This window comes from Carlito syrichta, unplaced genomic scaffold (genome assembly GCF_000164805.1).
Source record: "Carlito syrichta isolate Samal-C Ts95f unplaced genomic scaffold, Tarsius_syrichta-2.0.1 Scaffold304694, whole genome shotgun sequence".
Classification (NCBI taxonomy): domain Eukaryota; kingdom Metazoa; phylum Chordata; class Mammalia; order Primates; family Tarsiidae; genus Carlito; species Carlito syrichta.
This window is the reverse complement of record NW_007248790.1, coordinates 13,572-26,213: the sequence shown is the minus strand read 5'-3', so window position 1 is coordinate 26,213 and position 12,642 is coordinate 13,572. Positions and strand designations below refer to the sequence as shown.

General features: G+C 39.3%; 1 protein-coding gene across 3 annotated transcripts in view; it reads left to right on the top strand.

Moving 5' to 3' along the window:
* APC (APC, WNT signaling pathway regulator) overlaps window positions 1-11,653 on the top strand; it is a 131,127-nt gene extending 119,474 nt beyond the window's left edge. The window contains exons 15-16 of one of the 3 annotated variants that reach the window (XM_021713715.1): window positions 2,030-2,244; window positions 4,073-11,653. In XM_021713715.1, coding sequence (XP_021569390.1) covers window positions 2,030-2,244; window positions 4,073-10,649 — 6,792 coding nt within the window. In that variant the 3' untranslated portion in view covers window positions 10,650-11,653. The remainder of the gene's footprint in view (window positions 1-2,029; window positions 2,245-4,072) is intronic. The other 2 variants (XM_008060673.2, XM_021713716.1) reach the window with 2 other exon arrangements.
* The last annotated feature ends 989 nt before the right edge of the window (window positions 11,654-12,642 follow it).

Sequence of the window (12,642 nt, the reverse complement as noted above, 5' to 3'; positions counted from 1 at the left end):
AGTAGCCAAAACCCTAACAGGTCAGTGGCTTCACTTCTAAACTGGCGTATCACCTTCAATTCCTCTTAACATTACTGCTGACACAACCCTTTCCTTGATCACAGCGTCTAGATTTGTAGATTTAGTTATGCTTTTCAGTTCTACCCTCACCTTTTGTTTTTTGGGGTTTTTTTTTTTTTGAGTTGGAGTCTCACTCTGTCTCCCAGACTGGAGTGCAGTGGCCGCTCCCAGCCACCGCAGCCTAGACCTGCTGGGCTCTGGTGATCCTTCCGCCTCAGCCTTCCAAGTAGCTGGAACTACAGGCGTGCACTACCACACCCGGCTAATTTTTTGATTTATTGTAGAGATGAGGTCTCGCCTGCCCAGGCGGGTCTCGAACCCGCGGGCTCGGGCAATCCACTCACCTCAGCCTCCCAAAGGCGTGGGATCACAGGCTGAGCCACCGAGCCTGGCTTACCCTCACCTTTATTTCATATGTTTTGTTCACTTACCTCCCTTTGCTTTTGCTTATATTTCCAACCTGTAATTATTTCTTTTGTCTCTTCTAATTTGAACAATAAAACTTACTTGGGAAAAAAAAACTTATTTGAAACAAAACTCTTGGCCCTTGACGTGTAGTCTCACTGAGAGCAGCTTGTATTTTTCTACCTTCACCTCTCACCTCTGGGCCAGTTGCAGTTTGGCTGGTTCCCCTAAATTCTTGCTGCATTTCCTGTTCACAGGATAATTGGAATGCCCCGCCTTCGCCTCAGTCACAGTGTAATTAAAACTAAGCATGTGTCCTTCTCCCATCTGGACTTTTAAAAGCACTTCCTTCCTGCTTTCTGTTTCTCTGACAAATGGTGTCTAAACTTGCTCCTAGATCGTTTTGTTTCATTTAATTTCTTGATGATGAGAATAAAGTAGCTAGCTATTTATTGAGTTACACCCAGAATGTTTGCGAACTTCCTTCCCACCTTTCCTCTTTGGACTCGGATCCTCTGTGTCTTCCTGTTCTTCAGTCCTCCCTTGTTGATTCCTACGCACTTCCATGCCCTTCCTCCGTCTCTTTCCCCTGCGTCTCTGAACGTACAGGTCGGATCCTCCTACAGAGCTGTTCTCTCCCATGAAACATTCAGTGTATTTGATTAAATTCTGGCTATAATAGTAGTCTTTCTTTTAGAGCACTTTGTTTCATGTGCCTTTTTTGTATCCTTCCCCCTCCAAAGTAAATTGTTAGCACCTTCAAAGTTACAGGTATCAGTTTTCTATGTTTGTATCCTCTGGATGCCTCTAATTATGATAGGCACAGAGTTGACTTCTAATGAATGTTTGTTTCTTGATTGGTTATGTATTAAGAAGGACTGACATCAGGATCCTGGCAACTTTTGACCAAATATCTTTAATTGTACATCTGAGTGTTTCTATAGCTATTACAACTTGACAGTTGACTATGATATCATACATTAGGGGGTTCTGGTTTTTTGTATTTTGGGGAAGTTTAAGAAGTTGCAGTTTTTCCAGTACCCTTTTCTTCTTTTTATGTCACATTGTTACTTATGGATCAACCATATGTAGCTATATATGCATGTATTTTATACAAACAGAATATTGTATACACTACACTATAACTTGTTCTTGTCATTTATTATTACTTCTGACATATCTTTTCATAACTATATTTGATAAATAGAAGTTTTTCATCCACTTTCTATTATCCTGAAAGTGTTATCTTTTCATAATGCACATAGTTCTGTTTCATACTCTAAGTTGTTTTAAGTTGTGTATATACTATCTAAACAGAATGAAGTTTATAAAAGTAATGAGTTTAATATTTGTGTTCTGCTTGTTTTATAGGATGTCACTGACTTAAATTCTATTTGGGATTTTATGAAATTTTTTAAATGGAAAGTTTGTAATAATTTGTCACTGGAGGGTGGGCAGTAGGGTAGATTAAAAAATAGCTTTTATTCAATAGCAATCAACATAGAAGTTACTGGAAGACAAATTCCAACTCTAATTAGATGATACATACTCTGTTTCTTAATAGGAATCAACTCTCAAAAGCGTGTTGAGTGCCTTATGGAATTTGTCAGCACATTGCACTGAGAATAAAGCTGATATATGTGCGGTGGATGGTGCACTTGCATTTTTGGTTGGCACTCTCACTTACCGGAGCCAGACAAATACTTTAGCCATTATTGAAAGTGGAGGAGGGATACTACGGAATGTGTCCAGCTTGATAGCCACAAATGAGGACCACAGGTATATAGAGAGTTTTATGTTGCTTTAAATGAATTATTGTGGAATTCATACTCTCAAAAAGACCTAATTGCAAGCAGTGTTTTCTGTAATTATAAAAGTCTTAAGCCAAAATATATTACAGTGAAAAGATAACTAATTTTAGTTTAACTCATATATGTATTATAATAACAGTTGATAGTGTAATAAATGAGACTAGAAATAAACAAATGAGAGTTGAGAGATATAGCCCAAATGTAGAGGAAAAATTAAAAGTCACAAATATTAGAATAAAATCCCTTTCTATTAGTATGGCATAAAGGAATATGAAAACAATATTTAAAACAAAACAAAAATGAGCATGATTCTGAGAATATAAAGGTTCACATTTTTTTAGCATCAATAATCATATTATTTAGCCATTAGCCATTCATCCAGTGTGCTGGAACTGTGAAACCTAAGAGAGCAACTGAGAAACTGGGCACACATTTTCAGAACTTGGACTCTGTGTTAAGATAACAAAATATGGGTATCTTTTACAGCTTATTCGTTTTTTTAATTTGTCCAGTATTGTTCCTCTGTAATTTCCAAAAAGAACCTGAGACTCTTTTAATAAAAAACATTTAAGAATGTAAACATCTTTTCTTTAAGTTTTTGATGCACAGGCTACACACCTAGTATCCCTTTCTGCTGTGCAGAGAAGATTCCTTAAACCCAGTAAGTACTCGATTGACTGCTGGACTGCTGAGAGAAGACCACCACGTTAAAGCTTATTGTGCATCCTTGCCAGTCATTTTTAAAGCTCCTTAAAGCTGAATATGCTACCATTAAACTTCAGTTTCCTGTGCATTAAACAAGCTATAACCCTTCCAAGTCCCAGAGTTCATTATGCTAATTTTTAGTCCTTAATTTTATATGTTTTAGATACTTTTGAAAACGTTTCATTTACTTTATTTTGTTTAAAATAATGACTATACAATTTGCCAGAGAGCACTTGTAAGGGAGATGGTAGTATCACAAAATCAAGCCAGAGATTGCTCTAAAAAGTAGAGCCAAGCACAGTGGCTCATGCCTGTAATCCCAGCACTCTGGGAGGCTGGAGTGGGAGATTCGATTGAGCCAGGAGTTCGAGACCACCTTAGTCAACATGGCAAGACCTCATCTCTACAACAAATGTAAAAATTAGTCAGGCATGGTGGCTCGTGCCTGTAGTCCCAGCTACTTGGGAGACTAAGGTGGAAGGATTGCCTCAGCCCAGGAAGTTGAGGCTGTGTGAGCTGTTATGCTACTGCACTCCGGCCTGGATGACAGAGTGAGAGCCTGAATGAAGAAATAGATATATTTTTTTAAGTAAGTTTGCTCATCTAGGAGTTTTTAGTGTGCTCATTGACTACATAAATATCTGTCAATCAATTCTGTCTACCTTTTCCAAGAAGTCTCAATATTAATACTATAGTAGCACTCATTCATAGATTAAATTACCACAAAGTCCCTATTCAGCATAAGATTTCATAATACATTTATAATTTTTAAATTACAAAACTATTACCATGTGAATAGAGTAAATGTATCTGCTTCCCAAAAAAACTATTTTAGGCTATTGGGTCATAATAGGAAATGTAGAATAGAGGAAAAATAACACTTTTTGGTCTGACAGGTGAGCACCTTAAAACAATACACATTAAATGAAATAGGAAAGAACAAAAGGAAATGTGTAATTCTTGGAATTTAGTACAGTCATATTAGGCGAATTGATACAATCATATTACACCTATTGTTTTCTGTCCTTTTATTTGTTCTTACTACACACACATTTTGACCTTAATTTTGCGATCTCTTGATTTTATTTCAGGCAAATCCTAAGAGAGAACAACTGCCTACAAACCTTATTACAACATTTAAAATCTCATAGTTTGACAATAGTCAGTAATGCATGTGGAACTTTGTGGAATCTCTCGGCAAGAAATCCTAAAGACCAAGAAGCATTGTGGGACATGGGGGCAGTTAGCATGCTCAAGAACCTCATTCATTCAAAGCACAAAATGATTGCTATGGGAAGTGCCGCAGCTTTAAGGAATCTTATGGCAAATAGACCCGCAAAGTACAAGGATGCCAATATTATGTCTCCTGGTTCAAGCTTGCCATCTCTTCATGTTAGGAAACAAAAAGCCCTAGAAGCAGAATTAGATGCTCAGCATTTATCAGAAACTTTTGACAATATTGACAATTTAAGTCCCAAGGCATCTCATCGTAGTAAGCAGAGACATAAGCAAAATATCTATGGTGACTATGTGTTTGACACCAATCGACATGATGATAATAGGCCAGACAATTTTAATACAGGAAACATGACTGTCCTTTCGCCATATTTGAATACTACAGTGTTACCCAGCTCCTCTTCATCAAGAGGAAGTTTAGATAGTTCTCGTTCTGAAAAAGATAGAAGTTTGGAGAGAGAACGAGGAATTGGCCTAGGCAACTACCATCCAGCAACAGAAACTCCAGGAACCTCTTCAAAGCGAAGTCTGCAGATCTCCACCACTGCAGCCCAGATTGCCAAAGTCATGGAAGAAGTATCAGCCATTCATGCCTCCCAGGAAGACCGAAGTTCTGGGTCTACCACCGAATTACATTGTGTGACAGACGAGAGGAATGTACTGAGAAGAAGCTCTGCTGCCCACACACATCCAAGCACTTACAGTTTCACTAAGTCAGAAAATTCAAATAGGACATGCTCTATGCCTTATGCCAAACTGGAATATAAGAGATCTTCAAATGATAGTTTGAATAGTGTCAGTAGTAGTGATGGTTATGGTAAAAGAGGTCAGATGAAACCCTCAATTGAATCCTATTCTGAAGATGATGAAAGTAAGTTTTGCAGTTATGGCCAATACCCAGCTGACCTAGCCCATAAAATACATAGTGCAAATCATATGGATGATAATGATGGAGAGCTAGATACACCAATAAATTATAGTCTTAAATATTCAGATGAACAGTTGAACTCCGGAAGGCAAAGTCCTTCACAGAATGAAAGATGGGCAAGACCCAAACACATAATAGAAGATGAAATAAAACAGAGTGAGCAAAGACAATCGAGGAGTCAAAGCACAACTTATCCCGTATATACTGAGAGCAATGATGACAAACACCTCAAGTTCCAGCCTCATTTTGGACAGCAGGAGTGTGTTTCCCCATATAGGTCAAGGGGAACCAGTGGTTCAGAAACAAATCGAGTGGGTTCTAATCATGGAATTAGTCAAAATGTAAGCCAGTCATTGTGTCAGGAAGATGACTATGAAGATGATAAACCAACCAACTATAGTGAGCGTTACTCTGAGGAGGAACAGCATGAAGAAGAAGAGAGACCAGCAAATTATAGCATAAAATATAATGAAGAAAAACATCACGTGGATCAGCCTATCGATTATAGTTTAAAATATGCCACAGACATTCCTTCATCCCAGAAACAGTCATTTCCATTCTCAAAGAACTCATCTGGACAAAGCGCTAAAAGTGAACACATCTCTTCTGGCAGTGAGAACACAGCCACACCTTCATCTAATGCCAAGAGACAGAATCAGCTCCACCCAATTTCCGCACAGAGTAGAAGTGGTCAGACTCAAAAAGCTACCTCTTGCAAAGTTTCCTCTATTAACCAAGAAACAATACAGACTTATTGTGTAGAAGATACCCCAATATGTTTTTCAAGATGTAGTTCATTATCATCTCTATCATCAGCTGAAGATGAAATAGGATGTGATCGGACTACACAGGAAGCAGATTCTGCTAATACTCTGCAAATCTCAGAAATAAAAGAAAACAGTGGAACTAGATCAACTGAAGATCCTGTGAGTGAAGTTCCAGCAGTGGCACAGCACGTTAGAACCAAAACCAGCAGACTCCAGGCTTCTGGTCTGTCTTCAGAATCAACCAGGCACAAAGCTGTTGAGTTTTCTTCAGGAGCCAAATCTCCCTCAAAAAGTGGTGCCCAGACACCCAAAAGTCCCCCAGAGCACTATGTTCAGGAGACTCCGCTCATGTTTAGCAGATGTACTTCTGTCAGTTCACTTGACAGTTTTGAGAGTCGCTCCATTGCCAGCTCTGTTCAGAGTGAACCATGCAGTGGAATGGTAAGTGGTATTATAAGCCCCAGTGACCTCCCAGATAGCCCTGGACAAACCATGCCCCCAAGCAGAAGTAAAACCCCTCCACCGCCTCCTCAAACAGTTCAAACCAAGCGAGAGGTACCTAAAAATAAAGCACCTGCTGTTGAAAAGAGAGAGAGTGGGCCCAAGCAAGTTGCTGTAAATGCTGCAGTTCAGAGGGTCCAGGTTCTCCCAGATGCTGATACTTTATTGCATTTTGCCACAGAAAGTACTCCAGATGGATTTTCTTGTTCATCTAGTCTGAGTGCTCTGAGCCTCGATGAGCCTTTTATACAAAAAGATGTGGAATTAAGAATAATGCCTCCAGTTCAGGAGAATGACAATGGGAATGAAACAGAGTCAGAGCAGCCTACAGAATCAAATGAAAACCAGGAAAAAGAGGCAGATAAACCTGTTGATTCTGAAAAAGATCTATTAGATGATTCAGATGATGATGACATTGAAATACTAGAAGAATGTATTATTTCTGCCATGCCAACAAAGTCATCACGTAAAGCCAAAAAGCCAGCCCAGACTGCTTCAAAATTGCCTCCACCTGTGGCAAGGAAACCAAGTCAGCTTCCTGTGTACAAACTTCTACCATCACAAAACAGGATACAAGCACAAAAGCATGTTAGTTTTACACCAGGAGATGATATGCCAAGGGTATATTGTGTAGAAGGGACACCTATAAACTTTTCCACAGCCACATCTCTAAGTGATCTAACAATAGAATCCCCTCCAAATGAGCTAGCAGCTGGAGAAGGAGTCAGAGCAGTGGCACAGTCAGGGGAATTTGAAAAACGAGATACCATTCCTACAGAAGGCAGAAGTACAGATGAGGCTCAAAGAGGAAAAACCTCAGCTATAACCATACCTGAACTGGATGATAGTAAAACGGAGGAAGGTGATATTCTTGCAGAATGCATTAATTCTGCTATGCCCAAAGGAAAAAGTCATAAGCCTTTCCGTGTGAAAAAGATAATGGACCAGGTCCAACAAGCATCTGCGTCTTCATGTGCAAGTAACAAAAATCAACTAGATGGTAAGAAAAAGAAACCTACTTCACCCGTAAAACCTATGCCACAAAATACTGAATATAGGACACGTGTAAGAAAAAATGCAGACTCAAAAAATAATGTAAATGCTGAAAGAGCTTTCTCAGACAACAAAGATTCAAAAAAACAGAACTTGAAAAATAATGCCAAGGACTTAAATGATAAGCTACCAAATAATGAAGATAGAAGCAGAGGAAGTTTTACTTTTGATTCACCCCATCATTACACACCTATTGAAGGAACTCCTTACTGTTTTTCACGAAATGATTCTTTAAGTTCTCTAGATTTTGATGATGATGATGTTGACCTTTCCAGGGAAAAGGCTGAATTAAGAAAGGGGAAAGAGAATAAGGAATCAGAAGCTAAAGTTACCAGCCGTTCGGAACTAACCTCAAACCAACAGTCAGCTAATAAAACACAAGCTATTACAAAGCATCCAGTAAATCGAAGTCAGTCTAAACCCATACTTCAGAAACAGTCCACTTTTCCCCAGTCATCCAAAGACATACCAGACAGAGGGGCAGCAACTGATGAAAAATTACAGAATTTTGCTATTGAAAATACTCCAGTTTGCTTTTCTCGTAATTCTTCTCTGAGTTCCCTCAGTGACATCGACCAAGAAAACAACAACAACAAAGAAAGCGAACCTATCAAAGAGACTGAGCCCCCCAACTCACAGGGAGAACCAAGTAAACCTCAGGCATCAGGCTATGCTCCTAAATCGTTTCATGTTGAAGATACCCCCGTTTGTTTCTCAAGAAACAGTTCTCTCAGTTCGCTTAGTATTGATTCTGAAGATGACCTGTTGCAGGAGTGCATAAGTTCTGCAATGCCAAAAAAGAAAAAGCCTTCAAGACTCAAGGGTGATAATGAAAAACATAGTCCCAGAAATATGGGTGGCATATTAGCTGAGGATTTGACACTTGATTTAAAAGATATACAGAGACCAGATTCAGAACATGGTTTATCCCCAGATTCAGAAAATTTTGATTGGAAAGCTATTCAGGAAGGTGCAAATTCCATAGTAAGTAGTTTACATCAGGCTGCTGCTGCTGCATGTTTATCCAGACAAGCTTCATCTGATTCAGATTCCATCCTTTCACTGAAATCAGGAATCTCTCTGGGATCGCCATTTCATCTTACACCTGACCAAGAGGAAAAACCCTTTATGAGTAATAAGGGCCCACGAATTCTAAAACCTGGGGAGAAAAGTACATTGGAAACCAAAAAGATGGAGTCTGAAAATAAAGGAATCAAAGGAGGGAAAAAAGTCTATAAAAGTTTGATTACTGGAAAAGTTCGATCTAATTCAGAAATCTCAAGCCAAATGAAACAGCCCCTTCAAACGAACATGCCTTCAATCTCTCGAGGTAGGACAATGATTCACATTCCCGGAGTTCGAAATAGCTCCTCAAGTACAAGTCCTGTTTCTAAAAAAGGCCCACCCCTTAAGACTCCAGCCTCCAAAAGCCCTAGTGAAGGTCAGACAGCCACTACTTCTCCTAGAGGAGCCAAGCCATCAGTAAAATCAGAATTAAGCCCTGTTGCCAAGCCGACATCCCAAGCAGGTGGGCCAAATAAAGGATCTTCTAGATCGGGATCCAGAGATTCTACTCCTTCAAGACCTGCCCAACAACCGTTAAGCAGACCTATACAGTCTCCTGGGCGAAACTCAATTTCTCCTGGTAGAAATGGAATAAGTCCTCCTAACAAATTATCTCAACTTCCAAGGACATCATCCCCCAGCACTGCTTCAACTAAGTCCTCAGGTTCTGGAAAAATGTCATATACATCTCCAGGCAGACAGATGAGCCAGCAGAACCTTACCAAACAAACAGGTTTATCCAAGAATGCCAGTAGTATCCCAAGAAGTGAGTCTGCCTCTAAAGGATTAAATCAGATGAATAATGGCAACGGATCTAATAAAAAGGTTGAACTTTCTAGAATGTCTTCAACGAAATCGAGTGGAAGTGAATCTGATAAATCAGAGAGACCTGTGTTAGTACGCCAGTCAACTTTCATCAAAGAAGCTCCAAGCCCAACCCTAAGGAGAAAATTGGAGGAATCTGCTTCTTTTGAATCGCTTTCTCCATCTTCTAGACCAGATTCTCCCACCAGGTCCCAGGCACAAACTCCAGTTTTAAGTCCTTCCCTTCCTGATATGTCTCTGACCACACATCCAACTGTTCAGACTGGTGGATGGCGAAAACTCCCACCCAACCTCAGTCCCAATGTAGAGTATAATGACGGAAGGCCAGCAAAGCGTCATGATATAGCACGCTCCCATTCTGAAAGTCCTTCCAGACTTCCAATCAACAGATCAGGAACCTGGAAACGTGAACACAGCAAACATTCATCATCCCTTCCTCGAGTAAGCACTTGGAGAAGAACTGGAAGTTCATCTTCAATTCTCTCCGCTTCATCAGAATCCAGTGAAAAAGCCAAAAGCGAGGATGAAAAACATGTGAACTCTTTTTCAGGAACCAAACAAAGTAAAGAAAACCAAGTATCTGCGAAAGGAACGTGGAGAAAAATAAAAGAAAATGAAATTTCTCCCACAAACAGTACTTCTCCAACCACTTCCTCAGGTGCTACAAATGGTGCTGAATCAAGGACTCTAATTTATCAAATGGCACCTGCTGTTTCTAAAACAGAGGATGTTTGGGTGAGAATTGAGGACTGTCCCATTAACAATCCTAGATCTGGAAGATCTCCCACAGGTAATACTCCCCCAGTGATTGACAGTGTTTCAGAAAAGGGAAATCCAAACATTAAAGATTCAAAAGAGAATCAGGGAAAACAAAATGTGGGTAATGGCAGTGCTCCTGTGCGCACCATGGGTTTGGAAAATCGCCTGAACTCGTTTATTCAGGTAGATGCCCCAGACCAAAAAGGAACTGAGACAAAACCGGGACAGAGTCATCCCGTCCCTGCATCAGAGACTAATGAGAGCTCTATAGTGGAGCGTACTCCATTCAGTTCTAGCAGCTCAAGCAAACACAGTTCACCTAGTGGGACTGTTGCTGCCAGAGTGACTCCTTTTAATTACAACCCAAGCCCTAGGAAAAGCAGTGCAGATAGCACTTCATCCCGGCCATCACAGATCCCAACACCCGTGAATAACAACACAAAGAAACGAGATTCAAAAACTGACAGCACAGAATCCAATGGAACTCAAAGTCCTAAGCGCCATTCTGGGTCTTACCTTGTGACATCTGTTTAAAAGAGCTGGAAAAATGAAATTAAGAAAATTATGTGTTAATTACAACTGCTATATAGAAATTTTGTTTCAAATGAAACTAAAAACTGAAAAGTTTTGTAAATAGGTTTGATTCTTGTTAGAGGGTTTTTGTTCTGGAAGCCATATTTGATAGTATACTTTGTCTTCACTGGTCATATTTTCAGAGGCACTCTTCATAGTTAGGAAAAAAATGGTAAAGCCAAGTATATTTGTACAGTATGTTTTACATATATTTAAGTAGCATCCCATCCCAACATCCTTTAATTATTGCCTGTCTTAACACTACAGATAGAAAATATGATATATTGCTGTTATCAATCGTTTCTAGATTATAAACTGACTAAACTTACATCAGGGAAAAATTGGTATTTATGCAAAAAAAAAGTCTTAGTCCTTGTGAGTCCATTTAACGTCATAATTAATCATGTGGCTGTGAAATTCACAGTAATATGGTTCCCGATGAACAAGTTTACCCAGCCTGCTTTGCTTTACTGCATGAAAGAAACTGATGGTTCAATTTCAGAAGTAATGATTAACAGTTATGTGGTCACATGATGTGCATAGAGATAGCTACCGTGTAACAATTTACACTATTTTGTGCTCTAAACAAGAAATCTGTGTAACTGTAAAACATTGAATGAAACTATTTTACCTGAACTAGATTTTATCTGAAAGTAGGTAGAATTTTTGCTATGCTGTAACTTGTTGTATATTCTGGTATTTGAGGTGAGATGGCTGCTCTTTTATTAATGAGACATGGATCGTGTCTCAACAGAAACTAAATGAACATTTCAGAATAAATTATTACTGTATGTAAACTATAACTGAAATTGGTATTTGTTTGAAGGGTTTTGTTTCACATTTGTATTGATTGTCAAAAGGGCCTCTTAAAAGCTTATATAGATTTTTTCTTCAGATTCTATGCATTAAGAGTAAAATTCCTCTTACTGTAATAAAAACAATTGAAGAAGACTGTTGCCACTTAACTATTCCATGTGTTGGCACTTAACCCTTCCTGAAACTTCTTTATGTGATTAGCACTTCCTGCTGTTTAACATTTTTCCACTTAAACTTTTTTTTTCTTACTCCACTGGAGCTCAGTTAAAATAAATTTATGTAATAGCAGTGTAAACTGCCTAGCACAATTCTAGGTATTAAACATAATAGGCCCACATCGATTATTTCCTTTTTTTTTTATTTTTATTTTGATTCGGGGGTCTCACTCTCACTCAGACTAGAGTGCAGTGCCAGTATCATGGCTCACAGCAGCCTTGACCTACTGGACTCTGGTCATTTTCCACCTCAGCCTCTTGAGTAGCAGTCCCATCTACTTTAGTCCCAACAGGTTCATGCCACTATTCCAGGAGTTCTTTTTTTGTTTGTTTGTGTTTTGGAGTGACAAAGGTCTCTTTGTGTTGCCTGGGCTTGTCTCGAACTCTTGGACTCAAGCAATTCTTCTGCCTTGGCCTCCCAAAGTGCTGGGATTACAGCGTGAGCCACTGTACCTGGCCTCCTTTTTCTTAATAGAATTCTGTACTTGAAAAACAAATTGATTATTCTTGAGTACCAGTAGTCTCTTCCAAGCTTTACAATGTAACTGTCTTGCCCCTTCATCATCTTGTTGCTACTGAATCTGACATGAGCACTTTTTATTACCCTGTAGGTTAGGGCAAAGTTTCAGCAGTCAGGTGTAATCAGCACTTTCCATGCTCAAAAAATTACAAATCATATGGAATTTCAAAGTTAGATTTAATACCACTAAGGATATATTTATATACATATTTGTTTGTTTGTTTGGGGGCTTTTTTTAGTTGGATTCTCATTCTGTTGCCCAGGCTGGAATGCAGTGACACGATCACAGCTTACCACAGCCCTGACCTCCTGGGCTCAGGCAATCCTACTCAGCCTCCCAAGTAGCTGGAACTATGGGTGCATGCCACCACACCTGGATATATATTTTTGGGGGGGGGGGGGG